Source organism: Melanotaenia boesemani, chromosome 19 (genome assembly GCF_017639745.1).
Source record: "Melanotaenia boesemani isolate fMelBoe1 chromosome 19, fMelBoe1.pri, whole genome shotgun sequence".
Lineage (NCBI taxonomy): Eukaryota > Metazoa > Chordata > Actinopteri > Atheriniformes > Melanotaeniidae > Melanotaenia > Melanotaenia boesemani.
Window position 1 is genome coordinate 3,657,597 of NC_055700.1, and position 25,413 is coordinate 3,683,009.

The 25,413-nt window shown below is 46.8% G+C and overlaps 1 protein-coding gene across 1 annotated transcript in view; it reads left to right on the forward strand.

The window, feature by feature from the left end:
- The window catches only part of LOC121629681 (scavenger receptor cysteine-rich type 1 protein M160-like), a 530,109-nt gene that overhangs the window by 79,875 nt on the left and 424,821 nt on the right, over positions 1-25,413 (forward strand). The window contains exons 4-5 of the mRNA XM_041969398.1: positions 24,760-25,065; positions 25,159-25,203. Of these exons, the coding sequence (XP_041825332.1) occupies positions 24,760-25,065; positions 25,159-25,203 (351 nt within the window). The remainder of the gene's footprint in view (positions 1-24,759; positions 25,066-25,158; positions 25,204-25,413) is intronic.

Consider the following 25,413-nt stretch of genomic DNA (forward strand, 5'->3'; position numbering starts at 1 on the left):
GAATTAATTGCCATATTAATGTCACCCAAGTCACCTAGTAGACACAGTGCGGGGTTTGCTGGAATATTACATTTAAACCATGTTGACATGTCCACACATACCTGAAGTCAGAATTTGCAGACAGGTGTGCAGGACCACAAGGCATGGAAATAGTTGCAGGTGTGTTTTCATTGCAGTGTGGGTGGATGTTTGATTGTGATAGACCCATCCTGAACATTCTTTGTTCTGTATAATGAGTTCTATGCACAATTTTGAATTGTATCAGTTGCATATTTGAATACTTAGTCATTTTAAAGGTGTTTAAACATATTTGTGACCATTTATCTTTATCAAAGTTACTGGATAAGTCACCCTCCCACTTTGAAGTTGGAAGACAGATTGCGTCTTCTAGTTTAGATAATAGTCTATATGTTTTTGATAATAGCTTTGGGGCATTGAGATTCATGAATTCTGCCACCCTAATAGGTAGCTGTAGGTTTAATTGATTAATCGTATATTTTTTACATATAATAGATTTAAGCTGGTGATGTTCTATTAAAAAAATTATACTGATTCCATATTGTGAAGTGAGAATATTAAATGAAAAGAAGTTTCCATTTTCTATTATATGTTCTGTATTATTCCTTTATTTTTCTATTGGGTGAAATTGATAATTTTTTTGTTTTGCAGGATGTCAGGGTTGTTCCAGAGGGGTGTAAACTTACATAGAAAAAGTGAGGATTTGGTTATTTTTAGAAATTCCCACCAAGCCACTAAGGAGGAACTGATATTGATGCTTTTAAAACACTTATGTGTTTTGATGGCTGAGCTGATGAATGGCAGGTCAGAGATAACCAAATCCTCACACAATGCTTGCTCTACATCTAGCCACGGTTCATCCAGACTGCTAGGTTTAAGCCATTTGGAGATATACTGCAGCTTGTTAGCTAAGAAAACATGATTAAAGTTGGGTAGCTCCAATCCACCTCTGTCGATAGTCTGTTGTAAAGTTTTTAGACTGATACGTGATGGCTTATTTTTCCATAAAAATTTAGATATATGTGAGTCCAGTGACTTAAACCAACTGGAGGATGGTTTAGTGGGTATCATTGAAAACAGGTAGTTTACTTTAGATAGAACCATCATTTTAACTGTGGCAACCCTCCCCATGAGTGATATGGGTAAGCGCCTCCACCATGAGAGATCATCCTCTATTGCTTTAAGTAGCTGGACATAATTTAGCTTTGTTAGTTCTCATAACCTGGGGGAAATGTTTATGCCTAGATATCTAATGTTTCCAGACTGTATTGTAGTATTGGGTGTGTTTTGTAGGTCACAGTTAATGGGCATAATAACAGTCTTAGACCAGTTAATAGAGTATTAAGATATTGATGAGAATGTGTTAATAAGTGTGATTGTTTGGGGGAGAGATTAGATTAGATTAGATTAGACTTTATTATCTCACAGTGGAGAAATTCACTTGTTACAGCAGCTCTTGTTATAGAATAAAGTGCAGAAAGACAGAATAAGGTGAACATGCATCACAGCAAGAAGGTGCAATATAAATTATTTACAAGAAAAAATCTAAGAAAAGCAAAAATATGTACCATTATAAATATAAAAGATATATATATATATATATATATATAAAATATAACAACAACCTCACAGACTATATACATATTTACATGGTGATGGTGGGATATGAAGAATATGATGACATTGATAATGGGGGGTATTGCACAGTAAAATATAAATAAATATTACACAGTATTATGACTATACAGATAAGTTGTACAGTCTGACAGCAGTGGGAATGAAGGAACTGCGGTAGCGCTCCTTCCTACACTGAGGGTGTCTCAGTCTGCTGCTGAAGGAGCTGCTCAGCCCCTCCACAGTGTGGTGCAGCGGGTGAGAGGTGTTGTCCATGATGGATGTGAGCTTGGCCAACATCCTCCTCTCACCCACCTCCTCCACAGAGTCCAGCGGGCAGCCCAGGACAGAGCTGGCCCTCCTGACCAGCTTGTTCAGTCTCTTCCTGTCCCGGTCAGTGCTGCTCGCTCCCCAGCAGACAACGGCGTAGAGGACAGCAGAGGCTACCACAGAGTCATAAAATGTCCTTAGCAGAGGCCTGCATACTCCAAAGGACCTCAGTCTCCTCAGGAGGTGGAGGCGACTCTGGCCCTTCTTGTACAGGGCGTCTGTGTGGTTTGACCAGTCCAGTTTACTGTTGAGGTGAACACCCAGGTACTTGAAACTGTCCACCCGGTCAATGTCCTTCCCCTGGATGTTCACCGGTGTGTGGGGTAGTGTCCTTCTCCGGAAGTCAATTACCATCTCCATGGTCTTGCTGGTGTTTAAGCACAGGCGGTTGCGCTCACACCAGTCCACAAAGTCCATGATGACTGACCGGTACTCCAGCTCGTTCCCCTCAGACACACAGCCCACAATGGCTGAGTCGTCAGAGAACTTCTGGAGATGACAGCTGCTGGTGTTGTAGGTGAAGTCCGAGGTGTAGAGGGTGAAGAGGAACGGTGAGAGCACTGTTCCCTGAGGGGCCCCCGTGCTGCAGACTACCACCTCAGACACACAGTTCTGCAGACGCACGTACTGTGGCCGGTTGGTGAGGTAGTCGATGGTCCACGCAGCTAACTTTCCATCCACTCCAGCTCCTTCCAGCTTCCCCCACAGCAGCGCCGGCTGGATGGTGTTGAACGCACTGGAGAAGTCAAAAAACATGACTCTCACGACGCTCCCAGCGGTCTCCAGGTGAGCCAGCGCCCTGTGCAGTAGGTAGATGACAGCATCATCCACCCCGATGTTTGGCCTGTAGGCAAACTGCAGCGGGTCCATCGTGGTGCACACCACGGAGCGGAGGTGACCGAGGATGAGCCTCTCCACGGTCTTCATCAGGTGGGAGGTCAAGGCGACGGGTCTGTAATGGTTCGGTTCCTTAGCATGTGATATCTTAGGAATCGGAACCACACAGGAGGTCTTCCACAGGACAGGGACCATCTCCAGGCTGAGGCTCAGGTTAAAGATGTACCTGAGCACCTCACAGAGCTGGTCTGCACAGGTCCTGAGCAGCCTGGGGCTGATGCCGTCTGGTCCTGCAGCTTTCCTGTTCTTCAGCTGCCTCAGTTCTCTCCTCACCTGGGCCGATGTAAGGGAGAGGGGGGAGGTGGAGGGCAGTGGGGGGCTGGTGGTGGAGTCCATTGGTGTGGAGTGGAGATGGGGAGTAGGTGAAAGTGGAGGTGAAGATGAAGGTGGTCGGGGGAAGGGGATGGTTGACGCTGGACTGGGGATGTGTGAAGAGGAGGGAGGGGGGGCAGAGAGAGTGGGGTTAGAATCAAATCTGTTAAAAAACAGATTTAAATCATTGGCCCAGCGCTGGTCTCCATCAGCTGTCCCTCTGGCACCACTCTGTCCAAATCCAGAGATCTCCTTGAGTCCTCTCCACACGTCCCGTGTGTTCTTCTGCTCCATCCGCTCCTCCAGCTTCTTCCTGTAGCTGTCCTTGGCTCGCCTGATCTTGTACTGGAGTTCATGCTGAACTCTCCTCTGCTCCTCTCTATCGCCTGAAATGAAAGCCCTCTTCTTCTGGTTCAGCAGGACTTTAAGCTCAGGGGTCACCCAGGGTTTGTTGTTGGAGAAACACCGCACCCTCCGGGTTGGCACAGTGTTCTCCACACAGAAGCTGATGTAGTCCGTGATGCAGTGGGTCAGGCCATCAATGTCCTCTCCATGAGAGCTGCAGAGTGTCTCCCAGTCTGTGGTTTGGAAACAGTCTCTCAGTCTCTCATTGGCCTCATCGGTCCACACTTTCACAGACTTCTTCTGTGCCAGCTCTCTTCTCACCCTGGGTGTGTATTCAGGGAGCAGATGTACGAGGTTGTGATCAGAGCGTCCAAGCGGGGGGAGGGAGGCGGAGGTGTATGCGTCCTTCACATTAGCATACAGTAGGTCCAGCGTCTTGTTCTCCCTGGTGTGGCACTTCACGTACTGGATGAAAGTAGGGAGAGTGGCAGAGAGCGAGGTGTGATTGAAATCCCCGCTGATGAGCAGGAGGGACTGCGGGTGGCGAGTCTGCATCCGAGTCACTGCGCTGTGGAGCAGCTCACAAGCAGCTGCTGCATCGGCCAAGGGAGGGATGTACACATTAAACAGTATAACGTGTGAAAACTCCCTCGGGAGGTAATACGGCCGCATGCCCACAGCGAGTAACTCAATGTCCCTGGTGTTCCTTTACACAGACTTGCGCCGGGTTGCACCATCTCTCGTTGACATACACCGCGAGTCCCCCGGTGGGTTCTGGTGGAAAAGTAATACGTCATCAGCATAAAGACTTATCTTGTGTTCTATATTTTTGGCATGGATTCCTTTAATCTCTTTATTTTGTCTTATGGCAGCAGCTAGGGGTTCAATAAAAATAGCAAAGAGTGATGGAGAAAGCGGGCAGCCCTGTCTGGTGCCTCTCTGCAAACAGAAGCTTGGAGAAGTTTGATCATTGGTCTTCACACATGCATTTGGGTTGTTATATAATATTTTTATCCAATCTATGAAAGATGACCCAAACCCAAATTTGTTTAATGTTGCAAATAAAAATTTCCAGTTTACTCGGTCAAACGCTTTTTCTGCGTCTAAAGAAATTACTGTGCATTCCAGATTATGTAGAGTAGAATAATCTATAATGTTAATTAATCTACGCATGTTAGTAGAGGAATGTCTGCCTTTAATAAAGCCTGTTTGGTCAGGATGTATTATTAGAGGGGTTATTTTTTTTATCCTTCTGGCCAAAGCTTTGCTAATTATTTTGAGATCTACATTTATTAATGAAATTGGACGGTAACTGGATGGAAGTGTCGGGTCTTTTCCTGGTTTTAATAGTAGAGTAATTTTGGCTAGGTTCATATTTGAAGGTATTTTTTGTTTTTCCCTTATTTCTAATATCATATTGTAGAAGGTGGGTGCCAACGTTGTCCAGAATTCTTTGTACAATTCTGCTGGGTAACCATCTGGACCTGGAGCTTTATTGTTGGGCATATGCTGGAGAACTTCATGGAGTTTGCCGACTGAAAGGGGGGAATCCAAGACCATTTTATTTTCATGTTTTAATTTTTGAAGATTGATGTTACCAAGAAATTTATCAATATTGTCATCTGTTGTAGTTAGTTGTGATGTATATAATGTTTTATAGAATTCTTTGAAAGTGTTATTTATCTTGTCAGGGTCGTGGCCGATGTTTCCTTCTGGATCTCTGACAGAGGAGATGGTTGTTTTCTCCTTGTTTGTTTTTAACTGATTAGCCAGGAACCTTCCAGATTTGTTGCCATGCTTAAAGTTCTCCAAGCAAAGTCTTTGCACCAAGATATGCGTCTTTTTATCTGTTTTTTCATTAAGTTCAAGTTTAGCTTTCCTTATAGCATTTAGTGTGTGTTCTTCTGGGGAGACATGGTAAGCGTCCTCTAAGGATTTAATTCTGAGTTCTAACTCTGAGATTTTCAAAGTTTCCTTCTTTTTCTTATGAGAAGAGAAGGAAATTATTTTCCCTCTCATTACTGCTTTTCCTGCTTCCCAAAGAACACATGCTGAAGTTTCTGGCAAGTCGTTATTTTCTAGATATAAGGACCATTCTCTTTTAAAGTAGCTGATAAACTCAGGATCTTTAAGTAGTGACGTATTAAATCTCCAGTTTCTAGTTGCTGGTTAATTGCTCTTACTTCTCAGAGTGAATGATACTGGTGCGTGATCACTAATTCTAATAGGATGGATTCTGATTTCTGACATGTTATTCATCAGCGAGCTGCTAGTTAAGAAACAATCTAATCTAGAATAGGAATGGTGAACTGAAGAGACATTCCAAGTGACAAATGTGAGTTCGTTCATGAACCAACCACAGAGATGAGGGCTATATGCATATTACTGAAGCGTGTGTGCGTGCATCCCACTGCTTCGCCACGTGCATGTGTATCTGCCAGCTGGTTGTGACAGGGATGTATGTGTTGTGCTGTTCTGTGTGTGTTCCTGTGAATCATGAAAAGTGCTGATGTGTATATAATATAATGACAAGTGTTACCGTTAACCGTTAAAGGGTCGGAGAGAAGAAGTGTAAAGAGTGAAAAGAGCGACAGTGCCAAAGAAAAAAAGTAATTAAAAAAAGGCATCTGTGCTGAGAGCAGTGTAGTGGAGACGGGCAGTGGATTTACTATTAACTAAATGATCTTTTATGGCAGTTTTATGGATATAACATGATCTAGTGAGAATACAGGGAAATTAAAGCACATACCAAGTCAGTAGAGCCACGGAGTGATGTCCAGGTCGCGGTACAGCTGTCCATTAATAAATAATTTATCCACCACGATGACAGCGCGAGTGCCTTCAGTGATGGATTTCCTCCTGATGGGAAACAGGACTCTCCACCTGGACCACCGTTGGTCCAGAATCTCTCTCCATGATATTGGTCATTTATTCCGAAGTTCGTTCCCTTCAGTTCGTGGCCCTGGTTCTTCACCTGCTCCTTCTGTTTGAAGCTGACAAACTTCGCTACAATGGGTCTTGGTCTGCTGGACCCGGGTTTCCTCCTGCCGAGACGATGGACTCTGTGAAAGGAGATGTTGTTGAGTCGTTCCCCGGTGGTGAAATAGCTCCAGGTGAATCCTCATTTCGCTGTCTCTTGGCCTTAGATGAGGTGGAGGGGGTTGACGTGTTGTTTGGTTTTCCCATGACGATTCTTTCCTAACAACGATCTATAAAATCTGTCAGGCTGGCCAAATCCTCCTCGCTGTGCTCCAGAGTGTACCTTTTAAAGACACTATTTTCCTACTTTAAAGAATATTTTGATTAGGCTGGCACAAAATACAATTGAATGAAAGCATAAATCTTTGGGCGCGCCTAGTTTGAATCTGCCGTCTCCCCGTAATCACTTCACCTACAGCATTAGCGTAGCTTACTTGCCACCAGCGTCACCTACCTGCATACTCCTCTTGCAAGTCCAATACTAGTAAAAGACTGATATACAGCGCAGATTACCACCTTAAACTTAACGATCAAGATAAAAGGCGCCCGCTGTGACTCCAATAAAACTTGTAAGATTTTCTAAAGACTTTCAGTTTTTAGTCTAGGACTGTGAAAGTCATTTGGTGTAAGCCCAGCATAAGTTTTTATTTTTCAGTAGTGGCTTGATGACGGCTGTTTTTAGGGTCTGAGGGAAGATGCCTGAAAGCAGAGATGTGTTTACAACCTGGAAGATATCTAAAGCCATGCATCCTGAAACATTAAAAAACCCAGTTGGAAGGGCATCAAGACAGCAAGTGGTGGTTTTCAGATGGCCAATGATCTCATCCAGGTTTTTAGGACTGATCAGAGTAAAGTTTGTCGTGGTGTTCATGTCTTTGAGTGGACACAGGGACATATGTCCTGCCCTGGCAAGGAAGCACTGACTGACTGCCTGGTTTTTCTGGATGTAGTCAGTAAAGAAAGAAACAAACTCATTCCAGGCTCGGTTGGATAGAAGTTCTGGGGTTACTGACCCAGGAGGATTAGTTAGCCTGTCAACAGTAACGAACAAGGCACAAGCGTTATTCCTGTTCAAAGCAATGATGTCAGAAAGAAAGAAGGTCTTGCATTTCTCAGCTCCAGATTATAAATCCTCAGTCTCTCCTTATAGATCTCATAGTGAACCTGCAGCTTTGTTTTCTGCCATCTGTGTCCAGCTTTTCCCCATTCTGGTTTTTCAGCTCTCACCAGCGTGGCATTTTTCCATGGAGCTTTCTTTTTGGCAGCGATTACTTCCACCTTGGTGGGAGCAATGACATCAATAATGCTGTAATTTTACCATTGAAATGATCCACACGCTTATCAGCTGAAGGCTAGGGGAAGAGGGTGGTGGAGAGAAAGCTGGTAGAAATATTTCAGTGGGATTTTCACCAATGTACAGTTCCTTGATAAACTCTGTTTGGGCATTTTTGTTGACAATAACAGCATCTCAAAGAAAACACAAGAATGATCAGACAGAGCAAAGAGAAATGAATCTTTTAACGACTTTAAACGACTGCAAAACTGGGTGGGCACCTCTGGCACTGCTTTACTCTGGTTTCAACCTTATTTAGAGTATAGAAAGTACTTTGTGTCAATAGGTAATTTTACATCTGAGCAGACTACAATTACATGTGGAGTTCCCCAAGGTTCCATCCAGGGGCCTCTTCTGTTTAACATCTACATGCTCCCACTGGCACAGGTCATAAAGAAAAACAAAATTAGTTACCATAGCTACGCAGATGACACACAGATATTGTAAAGAAGGATTGGGCCCACCTTGACTTCTCAGTTAGATTGACAGCCACTATGGCCAATCAGAGGCTAGATGCTTGCGAAGTTTGGTTGAGAGCAGTGTTGGGAAAGTTACTTCCCAAGTGTAATATATTTCACATTACCAGTTACTTTCAATTTTAAGTAATACATTTCTTTACAATATTACTCTCTGTATAAAGTAATAAGTAACATATTACTTTTCAGTTACTTTTCACCAAAATAAGCATTTAGGACAAGGCATTACGCAATGAAGGTGCGCAATATTTTGTCATGGTGAATAGTTCTCATTTAAATGTAGTTCCTCATTATTATAGTATGTGTGTGGCAACAAAGTCTAATGAGGTTGCATCAGAAAGTAGTTGTTAATATGAACTGCTGAATTACAATAATGTAATGATATGGAAGAATTAAACGACATGATGTGATACAAACTCTTGTTTTTAGCCGTTGACAGTTCTCTTGGCCTTCCACCAGCACATAAAGTGCATCTTACTGTAATGTTCTTTTCGATTTCTCTGATGTATTCAAAATAGTGAGAGTAAACCCACTTAGAAAATGTCGAGTCGGTTGCCATCATTCCTCGTCCTTTTCTTCTTCTTCTTCTGTTAATTTAAAGCCGCCGCCCTCGTCTTCTTCTTCTTCCTCTTCTTCTTCTTCTTCTACTTCATATTTATTTTCAGCTGTTGCGCGATGGTTGTTTTATTATTTATTTGTCTGATGTTTATACTGACAGTTGGGATTGTAACGCATTACCGGACTCATTTACTGTAATAATATTACCAAAATATAGTTAGTAACGCGTTGTATTACTTCGTTACTGCCAAACGTAGTATATTAGAGTAACGAGTTACCTTTGTAACGCGTTACCCCCAACACTGGTTGAGAGCACACCGTTTTGCTGGGTTTGTCTATACCTTTCCGATGCACCACAGTAAGCGTGGTTGGGCCAGTGTGCGTGATAAAAGAAACCACACACATACCCCAATCAACCGTTTCATTTGAGCCTTTAATAAAAGAACTCTGAATACTCTCTGCTGCATTCTTACCGATGCCCCCCTGGCGACCACGAACATTAAATAACCAAAATATTGGTGCCGAAACCCGGGATAGCGTGGCCACCGGGGGATTAAACCGAGATGTATTCAGACCCGAGCCAGACTCCAATCGAAGCAGGTGCCCGGCCACGCCGAGAAAGACGACCGCCAACCTGGATGCAGGATTACGTCTCCTCACTACCTGCACAGCAGCCGTCAGCTGATGATACATATGAGCAGCAGCCACAGTACCCCAGTGTGGGGAGGCCAGTGGAGAGAGCTGCCAGGATGACACCTCTCACACCTCCACAGTTAACAGAAGACTGGAGTACAATACACGGAGCAGGGGCTATGGACTCATATGATTATGAACGTTCACCCCCATTACCCGCAAGCACCCCAGTCTACCCCAGGTCCAGGCCAGCTGCAGAAGAATCACCTCCAATCCTTGCAGTCCTGCACAGGGTGCTTGAGGATAATCAGAGGATGCAAAGACAAATGATGGAAATGCAAAGGCGTCTTGATGCTAAGACAACGCCCCCAGCCCTATTACCCAGGTCAGCCCCTGTCCATCAACAAGACTCTGCTCTGCTCACAAATCAGGACCATGGTCGGCCCCCTCCCTTATCCTCATCAGCTGACACCTCTAGACTAGCTCCAAATGCTGAAGAGGACTGGCCACTGCCGCCGCCCCCTGTAGCAGATGAATATGTGGATCGACCTCTTCCACCACCACCAGATATGGTAGCTGGACTCACCGAACGGCTAAGGGAAATGAGAACTATGCAAGAATCGCAGCAGCCTCAGCAGCTGCAAACCAGTCACCAAGCAGAACCACGCCTCCTAACACCTCATGTGCAGACAACAGAGTACTGTACCCCTTATACCCCATCAAGACGTGGGTCAGAGCCCACCAAGCAGCTGCTCCTTGCCAAGCATGAAACAGTGTATCGTGGTCCAAAGCCTACGATCCCTAACTTCACAAAGGGGGATCCAAGAGAGTTTGCCAGACTTAAAGTTGCTCTAGATAACCTTCTGCCAGAAGATGCTACAGAGCGCTTTAAATATCAGATTCTGGTAGACCATTTAAAGCAGGAAGACGCCCTGCTCATTGCTGATTCGTACACCAACTCACCACAGCCATATAAAGACACAATGGACAGTCTAATCGAAAGGTATGGGCAGCCGCACCAGCTGGCTCTCCGAAAGATTGCTGACCTGATGGAGTCCTCAAATATAGCACGTGGCGATACTACTGGTTTCAAGCGATTTGCCCTGAGAGTGAGAGCACTGGTGGGCCTGCTGGAGCAGTTGGGGGAAAGCGGACAGACTGAGCTGAGCTGCGGGTCACATGTGACACGGTGGCTGTCAAAGCTGCCACAAGACATGCGAGCGGAGTTTAAGCGGTTCCTGTATCCTACGCGTGTCACCATCCCAAGCCTCCTACACTTATCTGACTGGCTTAACTATGAGCTGAAGATACAAGAGACAGTGTACGAGTCATTGCATAGTGAGGTGAAAAGCAGCAGTGAACCAAAACCAGCACGGCGCCATGACAGTAAGGGGAGTAAAAACACCAGCATCCTCCACACGACACATAAGCCAAGGGATACAACCCCCGCAGAGCTAACACATCCCAGAACCGATAAGTCGGAGAAGACAGCATACTGCCCATATTGTGTCAATACATTGCACTATCTTGACCAGTGTGCCAATTTTGCTCTGCTCACAGGGGAACAGAAATCAACATGGATAAAGGCAAACAGAAAATGCTGGCGCTGTGGTCGTTCCCATCAGGCTGCACAGTGTCGCCTGAAAGCAACATGCCCAGCGTGTAAGGGGAAACATCTGCAGGCTCTACATGATGTAAACATAAAGCCTACAACTGATAGCCCAGCCAGCCCTGTTAGCTCAACCAATGAAGTGCTGTACCTGGACAGACGCTCTGGCTGTAACCAAGTACTGTTAAAGATCAGCAGAGTGCTACTACTGTAATGGAAAATTTATTCATATACCCTTATAGTTTGTAGGTTACACTTTGTATGTCTGTGTATCTAGATAAGAACTCCTTCTCACACCTTCCCCCCTCTCTCATCCCCCTTGTATGTCTGTGTATTTAGATAAGAACTCCTTCTCACACCTTCCCCCCTCTCTCATCCCCTCAACAGATGTTGAGAGTTTAATGAGCTTCCTCCTTTGCACCCTTCACTCCGTAACATTTGTTAACAGCTATGTGAGAAATTTAAAACAATGACCTCCTACTGTGATGTTATCAGCTCATGCCTGGTATATTAACTAAGCTCACTTGTATCTGGCAGACTCTCGCAGACAAACTCCTTTGACTGTGCGACTCTCATTGCCGGCCGGCTCTTAATAAAAATACTTTGTTCGATTCTCACTTAGTGTGTGATCTTTGATAACTAAAAATTTCCACAACAATTTGGCGTCACGAACAGGATATCTTGAGTGACTGACCGGAGGACCAGAACCCGTGATTGATCATCCTGAAGGATACTTCAGCCCCTGGGTCAGCCTTAACCATCAGGGGACGGCGGAGGAACTCCGTTCAGGCACCACTGATATCCAGAACGAAGTCTGCGTGTGGAGCAGCATCCAGAATCACACACGGTGAGAAGTTTTCATATCAGACTCCCATTTACTGCTCCTTTTCGCAGGGTCCCGCTATCTTGTGAGGCAAGGTAGATTACTATTCTATTGCGGTAGAGTAGAGTTAGTCCGGCACTGAGGTGAAAACTTCGGTGGTAATAATAGGCGTTTTAGTCAATTTTTGTGCCTGAGTTTGGGCTCCTCGAAGAAGAAAAATCCAGCAAGGAGACGTCCTAGCTGCATAATGGGAAACACAGCTGTGACGGGGAAGGAGAGTAAATGGGACTCCCAAATTTTAAGAGATATGAAAAAGAAATATGGACCTGACTGTACGGACTGCATGACTTACTGGACAGAGAAATATGGTTTTCCAGAGAACGGGAGTTTGAGTAGAAAGGAATTAGATAAGTTGAATGAGGAAGCACAGAAGGACTGGAATGAGAAAAAGAAGAAGAAAAAAATCAAGGCAACGGACGTAGAGAAGTGGGAACGGCATAATAAATGCATTGAAATGTGGAAGAATGAGAGTGAATGTAGGGTTAGGAAAGCTAATACGAAAGAAATGGGTGGGGGATTAGATATGACTGGAGATATAGGAAACAGGAGGGATAATGCATCCCTGTCTAGTGCACCTCCACCATATAATAATAATTTAGGGCATTCACAACCCTCTCCATATCGTTCACTGCAGGAACGATTACAGGCGCTGAAGGTGGATCCAGATCTGGACTCCTGTCCCCCGGTGTTACAACAGCCCCAGCAGCCTCAGCAGCGTCATCCAGAGGACCGACGGAGAGCTGAGACATCGGGTCCCACTGACTCCAACCATGGCCAAGCTACAGGGGGAACCGAAAGACCGTCAGCAGACATGACCAGCCCTTCACGTACCAAGTCCGGGAAGATCTACGGACCGGAGGTGTCAGCAACCTCCCCTTTCTACAAATTTGGACAGACTGCAAAGGGCCTGTTCTTGGGACAAAATACTGCTGAAGATGAAGACACTGAGATTTTTAGTGCCCCCATGGTGGAAGTATCAGGACCCACCGGCCCCATATTGGTTTATCGCCCTTGGTCCCCCTCTGAAATCATGGAACATGCTAAAAATCTTCCTGACCCCACTGAAGATGGTGAGAAAGCTAGCGAGGAATGGAGAGCTTTCTGCCGTGAACACCGCCCCACTGGACTTGAACTGAGAAAAATTCTTGCTAAAATGCTCACTGCTAGTGATCTGGCTAAGATCCGTCCCCACCTCCCTCCTGATGACACCGGCCTGAAAAATCCAAACTGGGACGATGAGCCGAACCGACCTTACAGAGAAGCCATCACCACACTCTGTGATGGCATAAAGACTGTGTTCCCTAATCGAGGAAGCCTGGCTGCCCTGAGAAATCTGATACAGGGCCCAGATGAGCGCATGGAGGCTTTTCTACACCGCTGTGAAACTGTTTTCACCAGACACTCTGGCTTGGAGCGCCCTGCAGGAGACCTGGGGAACACTCCAGGACCATGGGAACGCCTTCTCTGTCAGACCATCATTGAAGGTATGAACAGAGATATGTTGGAAGTGGTGAAGAGACAGTATGTGGGGATGAGACATGAGACCAGACTGGCTCAGCTTCAACGTCAAGCAAAACACGCACAAGATGTCATGGATGAAAACAAGAAAAAAGCTGAATCCAAGAAAGAAAAACAGATGTCAACAGCCCTGACTCTGTTCACCTCCCAGAATCAGCCACAATCCAACAGAGATGGGAGGGGCAGAGGAAGGGGCAGAGGAAGACGAGGGAGAGGCGACAACCAACAACAGCGTGGGGCATGTTATCGCTGTGGCCAATACGGACACTGGAAGGACGAGTGCCCTCGTGTTCATGGGCCCACCCACAAACAGAGAAACCAGCAGGCTGACTGAGGGGCGGACCCGGGAGACAGGACTCCAGAGGAGCTTTTTTCTCCACCCACCACAGTTTTCGCTGCAGCAACTGTTGAGGGAAGTGAAATGCACACACACACATACACACACACATACACTCATTTAGCTGCTATAGCTTATAAACGTTTTCCTTTGTTTACATTGTCTGTAAATAATCAACCAGTTTCTTTTATGGTTGACAGTGGTGCAACTCACTCAGTTCTTAAGACAGGCACCCTAAATCCCACTCCACCACTCAGTGGTAAGACTGTTATTTCTGTGTCTGCTGGAGGCCATCATGACAAAGAAAAATTCACGGTACCTTTAACCTGCTCAGTACAAGGTGAGCATCCATTTACACATTCCTTTCTTTTGTCCAAAGTTTGTCCTGTAAATTTACTGGGCCGTGATCTGATGTGCAAACTGGGAATTCAGATTTCCTCTGGGTCTCAGGGGCTGACCATATCATGTTCATCTTCTGACACTGAGGAAAACGATTTAATGATGGTTAAATATAGCCCAAGAGCTCCCTGCTATGCTTATCAGTGGAAAATGGGAAGCTCCCCTCTTTCTTCACACTGGCTGTCCCTCTGCAGAGCCAGAGTCTCCCCTGGGGCAGAGGTGATGGGGGAGAGGGATTTACATTGCACATCCTACATCTGTCCTGATGGGCCAGATCAGCAATATGAAAAAATCTTTTTTAGGGACTACTCTGACAAACTGACTGTGACATGTATGTTTTGGAATGAAAGTATGTGTGTTTTGTCTGTCTCACTAACCTCTGACCAACAGAAGTTGTTTAAACTTCACACACACCCACACGTGTCTCTTTCCAAGTCCCACTCGACTGAGTGGAAGGATTTGGGCCCCTTTGTTGCTACTGCTCTCAGAGAGTCTCAGTGGCAATCCACTCATGACTCAGCAGTTTTGTTTTCTCCAAGGCTGGGTGTGTTTAAGCAGAGCATGCTCTCTGTGATTCATTGCCAGAAAAGTGTTCAGTTGGTAGATGATGATTTTCTGACATGTTTATCTGCTGACTCACCCTTGCCACCTGTTCCCCCAGCCCTCTCTCAGGTTCCCTCTGATTTGTGGGCTACTTCTCCCCATGATGTGGGCCTGGTTAAGAACTGCCCCCCAGTAGTCATCACTCCGAAATCTGACTACCGCCCCTGCCAGAAGCAATATCCTCTCAAACCTGAAGCTTTGGAGGGTATTACACCTGTCTTCAATTCACATCTTAGGAGTGGTATTGTTGTTTCTTGTCCAAATTCACCTGTTCGCACTCCTATTTTCCCAATCATGAAACCACGTAAACCACCAGCCAAACCTGACTGGCGTTTTGTCCAAGATCTCCAAGCTGTCAATAAAGCAGTTATTTCACGGGCCCCTATGATGCCCAACCCTCACACCATCGTGTCGCAGATTCCTCCTACTGCTACACATTTCTCCGTGGTAGATCTGGCAAATGCTTTTACGTCTGTTCCTGTTCATCCAGACAGCCAATTCTGGTTCGCTTTTGAGTTCAATGGGAAGCCATACACTTGGACCCGGCTTCCCCAGGGGTACTGTGAGTCCCCCACAATCTACAATGAGGTACTAAGAGATTCTCTTTCTTCTTTGCAGCTTCCACAGGGCGTAGTTTTATTAACTTACGTTGATGACCTTCTGCTCTGCTGTCCTTCTGCCTCCTTGTGTGAGGAGGCCACACTGGCCCTCCTCCTCCATCTTCATTCTGAGGGTCATAAAGCCAGTCTGCGTAAACTACAGTTCTGCCAGCCTCAAGTCATCTTTCTAGGGCATCACATTTCTGCCACCACCAAGGCCCTGACCTCTAAACGGATCGAGGCCATTCAGAAAGCACCAAAACCTGTTACCAAGAAACAGCTGATGTCATTTCTAGGTATGGTAGGGTTTTGTCGGGCCTTTATTCCACATTTTTCTGAACTTGAGGCCCCCCTGACTTCCTGTATACATGGTAAGAATCTATCTGCTCATGACCATTTCTTCTGGACCCCGGAGGCTGAGCAGGCTTTCCTGTCTGTAAAACAAGCGTTGTGCGCTGCTCCAGCCCTGGCTCTGCCAGACCCATCCAAACCTTTCTTTCAGTTTGTTGATGAAAAACATGGGTTCATGTCTTCTGTTCTCCTTCAACAGCACGGCTCTCACAAGCGCCCAGTGGCCTATTACTCTTCCAAGCTCGACTCTGTTGCTGCGGGTCTTCCTGGCTGTCTGAGAGCTGTGGCTGCATGTGAGAAGGCTGTACTTGCATCACGTGACATTGTGGGATACAGTGAGCTAACTGTTTTTGTTCCTCATTCTGTATCCATCATTTTGCTCGAACAAAAGACTTCTCATCTGTCTGCAGCTAGATGGCTGAGATACACCACAGTTCTTCTCGATATGCCTAACATCACTACGAAACGGTGTACATCACTTAACCCTGCCACTCTTCTTCCTACCGCAGAAGATGGTGTTCATCACTGTTGTGAGACTGTTCTGTCTGAAATCTGCACTCCGAGACCAGATTTATCTGATGAGCCTCTTCTTAACTCTGATCTCATTCTTTTTTGTGATGGCTCCTCCTTCAGAGACCATTCTGGTAAGAACAGAGTGGGTTTTGCTGTCTGTGATGAGCATCAAGTTCTCCTCTCTGGCTCCCTCCCTTCACAATTCTCTGCTCAGACAGCTGAACTTGTTGCTCTCACTGAGGCCTGTAAATTCGCACAAGGTAAGTCCCTGACTGTATATACCGATTCACGTTACGCCTTTGGTGTAGTTCATGACTTTGGTGCGTTGTGGCGTCACCGTAATTTTTTGAAATCTGATGGTAAGCCTATTTTGAACTCCACACAGGTTGCGGCTCTCCTTGACGCTATTCTTCTTCCTTCAGATGTCGCTGTAGTGAAATGTCAAGCTCACACTAAAGACACTTCCTCTGTTGCCCGTGGCAACGCCTTGGCCGACCAGGCTGCTAAGCAGGCAGCTCTGTCAGCCTCTCCGCACATTCTCACCTCTTCTCCTCTCACAGAAGAGGATCACTCTCCTCCCTGTTCTCTGCAGGACATCCAGTCTTTTTCTACTCCAGAGGAACGCTCTGTCTGGAAGGCTAACTCCTGCACCCCTGATTCTGCAGGTGTATGGCGCTCTGTTGATGGAAAACCTTGCCTTCCTCGCCATTTCTTCCCCTGGTTTGCTAAGTTGTCACATGGGTTGGACCATGTGTCAAAAGGGGGGATGGTATCTTCCACAACATCTCTGTGGTTCACAAAAGGCTTCACTGTGGTGGCTGAAAATTACTGTAAAAAAATGTTTGATCTGTGCAGGCTATAACACCGCCCGCCCTCTTGCCTGCCCTCCAGCTGGTCATACACCACCTAATCAGCCTTTTGATCATTTGATGATGGATTTCATTGAGTTAACACCTGCAGAAGGTAAGAAATATTGTCTAGTTATGGTAGACATGTGGTCAAAGTGGGTTGAAGCCTTTCCAGCAAAGCATGCCACAAGTTCAGTCGTGGCTAAGGCTCTGGTGACCGAAATCATTCCAAGATGGGGGATTCCAGTTAAGGTCTCATCTGACAATGGTTCACACTTTGTCAATGCGGCCCTGAAAGAGGTAAGTGGACTATTGGGGTTCCAGCTTAAGACTCATTGTGCTTATCACCCGCAATCAGGCGGAGCAATTGAAAGAGAGAACGCCACTTTAAAAGGTAAGTTGGCTAAATGTTATGAAGAAACAGGACTGTCTTGGCCAAAAGCCCTCCCACTCATTCTTATGCACATGAGAATGAGGAAACGTGCCCGGACAAATCTTAGTCCATTTGAGATTCTGTTTGGCAGACCTCCCTACACTGGTCTGGATCCTCCAGGACTCTCCGTGTCTACCACATACTGTGAAAGTAACATGCTTGCTTATTGTCAAAATCTGTCCAAAGTTCTCTCACAGGTGCAGAGTGTGGTGAAAGAGGCCCTGCCACGCCCAGCATCAGATCTACTTCACTCCTTGGTTCCGGGAGATTGGATCTTGGTTCGAGAGACGAGGAGAAAGCACTGGCGGTCTAAAAGGTGGCTGGGTCCCTTCCAGGTCCTGTTGGTCACTCATACAGCCGTGAAGGTCGCTGAAAGGTCCACGTGGATTCACGCGTCCCACTGTAGAAGGTTTCAAAGTACCCCAACTCCAGCTGACCTCTCAACCACAGGGCAGAATAATCCCTGAGGTCAGCCCCGTGCGAGATGGTCCATTCTCCACGGGACAACATGAAGTACACCCAGACTGCCGTGAGGGGATGGTCGTGCGTCATCCTCTTCATCCTTATCACCTCCCTCCTCTGGTACCTGGATCCAACCGGACCTCACCTGACACAACGCACCCCAGCTTCGTCCCAACCCGCCAGACGACTGCAGGGGACAGAAGCACCCTCCTTCAGGAGGCACCGCCGAGATAACCACATCCTTCAGCATCATGATCACACTGAGAATCTTTGGTGGCAAGTTGCCAATATGTCTGCTCATAAATTGACAAATGACAGTTGCTATGTTTGTGGACTGGTGCCGCATGCCACACCCACTCAATCAGTTTTTATTCCATATCCAGTCCCTTTGAATACCACTTTGTGGACTCTGATCATGGGTAATAGATTACACCCTAGGAACATTACTTGGCCACACCAGCGCCCTCCCCTCTCCTGGAGGAGACCAGCTGAGTTTTCCAGCAACACAAACTCCACTTGTGTTTCATCCAGAACTGTCTTCCGCTTAAGGGATCGTACAAATCCATATTCTTCTCCACCTCTTTGTTTTCAGCGAAATGGGACAGATGCACTATTCTTTTTAGGACACACTCTAGGTTGTCAGCGTATCATTTCAGCCTCATGTATATCCTCACCTTGCCCCAAACGCTCTGACCCGTTCACTTTAAATCCTCGTGATTTATTCCCTGATAGTTCTCCCTCTACAGAGTGGGCCTCAGGAGTTGTTGTGTTTAACCTTACAGCTCTCTTACCTTTTCCTGACCTTCCTATGTACAATAATTCTGTTCTTAACACCATTTGGTCTTATATCCCATCAGATACCGGCTTTGGATGTCCTCAGAACATGGTTTGGACATGTGGCAGACACTCTTATATTTACCTTCCTGTCAATTGGTCTGGAACATGTTATCTGGCTTATCTGCTCCCTGATGTCTCTGCGTTTACTCTAACCCCAAATGGTACATTGCGGCCCTTTCCTGAACCCTTTCATCACCCCCATCGTGTTAAACGCGGTATCTTCTCTCCACAGATGAAAGGATTTATGATGGCTTTGCCCTGGTGGGGGGTTGGGGAACTAGCATGGACTGTGGAAGATCTATCAATCTCTTTGGAAAATTTAACCTCTTTATGTGTGATTAATATGTTGCATTTTAATCAAAGGGGTGGATTGTAATGGAAAATTTATTCATATACCCTTATAGTTTGTAGGTTACACTTTGTATGTCTGTGTATCTAGATAAGAACTCCTTCTCACACCTTCCCCCCTCTCTCATCCCCTCAACAGATGTTGAGAGTTTAATGAGCTTCCTCCTTTGCACCCTTCACTCCGTAACATTTGTTAACAGCTATGTGAGAAATTTAAAACAATGACCTCCTACTGTGATGTTATCAGCTCATGCCTGGTATATTAACTAAGCTCACTTGTATCTGGCAGACTCTCGCAGACAAACTCCTTTGACTGTGAGACTCTCATTGCCGGCCGGCTCTTAATAAAAATACTTTGTTCGATTCTCACTTAGTGTGTGATCTTTGATAACTAAAAATTTCCACAACACTACGCAATGGTGCGCACTCATTAGAGACTTATGCGATACTTGACGATGGTTCGGAGCGGACTATTTTGCTCCCTGCGGCAGCTCAAAGCCTTAAACTCAGCGGTCAGCCAGAACAACTTGCTCTTCGAACAGTTCGACAAGACGTTAGAGTCCTGCATGGTACAGCAGTGTCATTCACCCTCTCCCCAGTAGACAAGCCACAAAGGTCCTTTAAAATTAAGGGTGCATTCACGGCTGACCCACTGAACCTGGCTGAACACACATACTCAGTGGAGGCACTTCAGAGAAAGTACAGGCACCTAAGAGGCCTCCCCCTCCCAGCAATAGATAAAGTGCGCCCCCTGCTGTTAATTGGGTCAGATTACCCGCACCTCATCACTCCTGTGGCTCCTGTGCGCCTGAGACGTCCTGGAGGCCCTGCAGCAGTAAAGACAAGATTAGGATGGACACTCCAGGGGCCCACTAAGCATACCGACCAGCAGTCTGCAGTCCAGCAGTGTCTACACATATCCACGCTGTCACCCTCAGCTGAAATCCTACACAATGTGGAAAGGTTGTGGCAGCTAGACGTCCTTCCCTATCGTAGTGAAAGGTTGGTTGTGTGCTCCAGACAAGACCAGCAAGCAATACACCTGCTGGAGACCAAAACTACACGTGTGGACATTCAGGGAACCCAGCGTTATGCCACTCCACTCCTCAGAGTAAAGAATATGCCACGGCTCAATGCACCCAAAGAGGCAGTGCTAGCCAATCTGCGCAGCACCGAAAAAAGACTACTGCGTGACCCTGAGAGAGCGGCTGCCTACTGTGCAGAGATTGATAAATTGGAGAAATCTGGCTATGTGCTAAAAGTCTCAGAAGATGAGTGGAGCAACGCAAAGGAGACCTGGTTCATCCCGCACCACATGGTGAGCCACAATGGGAAGAATAGAATCGTCTTCAATTGTTCTTTCTGCTATAAAGGAGACAATTTGAATGAGCTGCTCCTCCCCGGCCCCATCCTCACTTCCAGCCTGCTGGGGGTGCTGCTGCGGTTTAGAGAACACCCAGTAGCTGTCAGCAGTGACATAAGAGGGATGTTTCATCAAATTAGACTTCTTCCTGAGGACAAAACACTGCTCTGCTTCCTGTGGCGAGACCTGAAGACAGACCAACAACCTAGTGTCTACATATGGCAGGTCCTCCCATTCGGTATGACATGTAGCCCATGTTGTGCTACATTTGCGCTGCAGAAGCATGTGTTTGACCACAGTCAGTCGGGTGAGGATGTACGAGTGACAATTGAGAAATCATTCTATGTAGATAATTGTCTACAAAGCCTCCCCACTGTAGAAGAAGCCAAGCACCTTGTGAACAAACTGACAGCACTGTTAGCAGCAGGTGGCTTAGAACTAAGACAGTGGGCTAGTAACATCCCCGAAACCATCAAACATCTGCCCCGAGAAGCCAGGTCTGAGAGCAGTGAGCTTTGGCTCCAGGAGTCAAGCGCGGACCCGCAAGAGCTCGCTCTAGGGTTACGATGGCTTTGTAACTCAGACACCCTAAGGTACAAGTACCACCAGCTAGATCCACCCACACCTACCATGCGAAATATCTACAGAGTGCTGGCGCGTCTGTATGATCCTTCGGGGTTCATTGTCCCCTTCACAACGCGAGCCAAGGTCCTAGTTCAGCGCTTGTGGGACAAGCAACGAGAATGGGACGACCCATCCATCCCTGAGGAGGTACTACAGCCCTGGTCTGACTGGGAGGAAGAGTTACAATATCTGTCCCAAGTCACATTACCACGCTGTTACGTCAGTTCTGCCATAGACACTTCAAGTTGCTCCAGAGACATTCATGTGTTTGCAGATGCATCAGAAAAGGCCTATGGCTCCGTGGCCTACTTACGCACAGAGGACTCAGAGGGACATGTAGAGACCCCCTTCCTCACAGCTAGATCCAGAGTGGCCCCGAAAAAGCAACAGTCTATGCCACGGCTGGAGCTGTGCGGAGCCCTGACAGCTGCCCAACTAGTTGCACTCCTGCAAAGAGAGCTGACGGTGACTATTAACAGTGTCACCCTGTGGACAGACTCCACTACTGTCCTCACTTGGCTACAGTCAGACTCATGTCGATTTAAGGTCTTTGTAGGAACACGAGTGGCCGAGATCCAGGAGCTGACGGATCCGAGGTCTTGGAGATATGTAAATTCAGCACATAACCCTGCCGATGACATCACACGGGGCAGGGCATTGCTGGAACTGTCCAACAGCACCAGGTGGAGACACGGTCCAGCCTTTCTGCAGCAGGCACCAGATTTCTGGCCCACTCAGCCAGTTAGAGAAGTACCAGAAACTGATGCTGAACTGCGTAAGCCTGCCATCTCCTGCCTTACTACTACAACCACCAAGACCACACTGCAGTTACAGGCTGACCAGTCCTCCTCCTTCTCCGAACTGATAGAGACTGTTGCCCAGTCCCGCCATGGGGCGGCAGCGGATCGCACGACACTCTCTGCTGCTGACTGTCAAGAAGCAGAGCGGGAGATCCTGCAACAAGCCCAACAAGACAGTTTTCCAGAGGAATACAACCTGTTGAGAGCCAGTAAGCCAGTTCATACAACAAGTCGGCTGTTAACGCTGGCCCCAGAGTATGATAACACTGCAGGGCTTATTAGAGTCGGTGGGAGGCTTCGCCGCAGCAGTCAACTAGAGCCTGATGCCATTCACCCTGTGGTCTTAGATCCCTGTCATAAAGTGACTCAGCTCATCATCCAGGACACAGGCAAGGCCCTTCACCATCCAGGCTCAGAGCGCCTATTCGCAGAGTTACGGCGTAAGTACTGGATACTCCGAGGACGAGAAGCAGCCAAAAGACACCAGCACTCCTGCCTGGACTGCCAGAGATGGAGAGCCACACCAACCGTGCCTAAGATGGCAGACCTGCCGGAGGCTAGGTTGCGCCTGCTGAAGCCGCCCTTCTTTTCTACAGGTACGGACTGTTTTGGGCCCTTCACAGTCAAAGTGGGACGTCGTCTGGAGAAAAGATGGGGCATCATATTTAAGTGCTTGACGACACGGGCCGTGCACTTAGATATCCTATCCAGTTTGGACAGTGACTCATTCTTGATGGCCCTCAGGCAATTTATTGCACGGAGGGGCAAGCCAGCGGAGCTCCTGTCTGATCAGGGCACAAATTTTCGAGGTGGGGAGAGAGAGCTGAGAGAGGCCTTTGATGCCCTACATCCTGCACTTCGTGATCAGCTGGCCAAATCCCAGATCCAGTTCAGACTTAACCCACCAAACGCACCGCATTTCGGAGGTGTATGGGAAAGAGAGGTGAGATCAGTCAAGGCTGCACTCTATGCCACCATCCAGCCCCAATCCGTCCCAGAAGAAGTCTTGCGGACTGTCCTGACAGAAGTGGAAGGGATTTTGAATTCCAAGCCACTAGGTTATGTGTCTACGGATGTTGCAGACCCTGACCCGGTGACCCCTAACCTGCTCCTCATGGGGCGGCTTGACCCATCTCTGCCTCAGGCTGTGTATGCGGATGCAGAGCCTTTGAGTCGACGTCGCTGGAGACACAGTCAAGTGTTGGCGGACCAGTTCTGGGCTCACTTCATCAGGTGCTATCTCCCGACCCTGCAGTCCCGTTCTAAATGGCACAAGGACCCAAGACAGCTGCAACTTGGAACCACAGTCATGGTGATGGACCCACAATTACCGAGGGCAATGTGGCCCATCGGTCATGTTACCAACGTCCTCCCTGGACAGGATGGAAGGATCCGGACTGTTGAAGTACAGGTCCAAGGCAAGACCTACGTGAGACCTGTTGCACGCCTAGTGGCCCTGCCCTCTATCCCTGACATTGACACAGCCAGTCCTTCTTAAGGGTGTCAAATTTGATGGACAAATTTGGGGGCGGCTGTAAAGAAGGATTGGGCCCGCCTTGACTTCTCAGTTAGATTGACAGCCACTATGGCCAATCAGAGGCTAGATGCTTGCGAAGTTTGGTTGAGAGCACACCGTTTTGCTGGGTTTGTTTATACCTTTCCGATGCACCACAGTAAGCGTGGTTGGGCCAGTGTGCGTGATAAAAGAAACCACACACATACCCCAATCAACCGTTTCATTTGAGCCTTTAATAAAAGAACTCTGAATACTCTCTGCTGCATTCTTACCGATGCCCCCCTGGCGACCACGAACATTAAATAACCAAAATATTAGCTCTCCCCAAAACAGATATATATTACAATGTCACCAGGAGATCGAGGCCCCGTACAGGTTCTTGGTAAATGCATTGAAGAGATTAATGACTGGATGTGTCTGAACTTTCTCCAGTTAAACAAAAACAAAACTGAGGTGATGGTTTTTGGAGCCAAAGAGAAACGATTACAGGTTACCACAGAACGTCAGTCTATACACCTGAAAACCACCAACCAGGCCAGAAATCTGGGTGTACTGATGGACTCAGAACTTAACTTTGAGAAACACATTAAGGGAATTACAAAATCAGCCTACTATCACCTTAAGAACATATCAAAGGTAAAAGATCTGATGTCTCAGTAGGACCTGGAAACACTAGTCCATGCTTTTATCGTTAGTCGGCTTGATTATTGTAACAGTGTTTTTACAGGTTCTACCTAAAAAAATCAGTTAGACACCTGCAGCTTATTCAGAACTCTGCTGTCTCACAGTCCTCACTAAAACCAAGAAAGTGGACCACATCAGTCCAGCTCTGAGGTCTTTACACTGGCTGCCGGTCTGTCAGTCTATAAAGCTCTGAATGGTTTAGGACCAAAATACATCAGTGGCCTCTTGACCCAGTATGAACCTACCAGAACCCTCCGGTCATCTGGTTCCAGTTTCTTATCAGTTCCCAGAGTCAGAACCAGACATGGAAAAGCTGCATTCTGGGATCACCATTCTGTTGTGTATGTTGTTGATTTTTATGTTGGTTTTTCTTTTAAAAACAATAAAATGTTCATTTTTAAAAGGAAAAAAAGGAGAACTGAAACTAAAATCATCATCCGTTCTTCTTCTTGATGTGTAAAATGATCCATTAATAAAAAGTAGTTCCTCCTCATCATGGTGTAACTGTGTGTGTGTGATGGTGTGTGATGTGTCCAGACTCTGTCAGGCTGCTGAATGGATCCAGTCTGTGTTCAGGCAGACTGGAGGTGAAGTCTAACCAGACCTGGTCCTCAGTGTGTGAAGCTGACTTTGACCAGCAGGATGCAGAGGTGGTCTGCAGGGAGCTCGACTGTGGGCCTCCTTCAGTCCTCCAGGGGGCGCTCTATGGAGAAGGGGAGGCTCCCATGTGGACCAAAGAGTTCCAGTGTGGAGGCCATGAGTCTGCTCTGCTGGACTGTAGAAGCTCAGACTCTGATAGAAACACCTGCTCACCTGGCAGAGCTGCTGGACTCACCTGCTCAGGTAGAAGAGGAGCTGCAGCTTTGATCTGCTTCATTTCTCTTCTCATCAAACTCACTTTGTTCTTTTACTGATGACTCTCTGATCTCTGTTCAGATCCTGGTGATGTCAGGTTGGTGGGAGGAGCCAGTCGCTGTGCAGGTACACTGGAGGTGAAAATGGGAGAATGGAGACAAGTGGACGTTTTTAACTGGAACCTGAAGACTGCAGATGTTATCTGTGAACATCTGGACTGTGGTTCTGCTGTTTCTGTGGGAAAGAAAAAGGAGACCTCACGAGGATCTGTGTGGAGGATCGAACCAGGCTGCGTTGAGTCTGGATCTTCTCTGAGCGAATGTGCATCATCCTTTT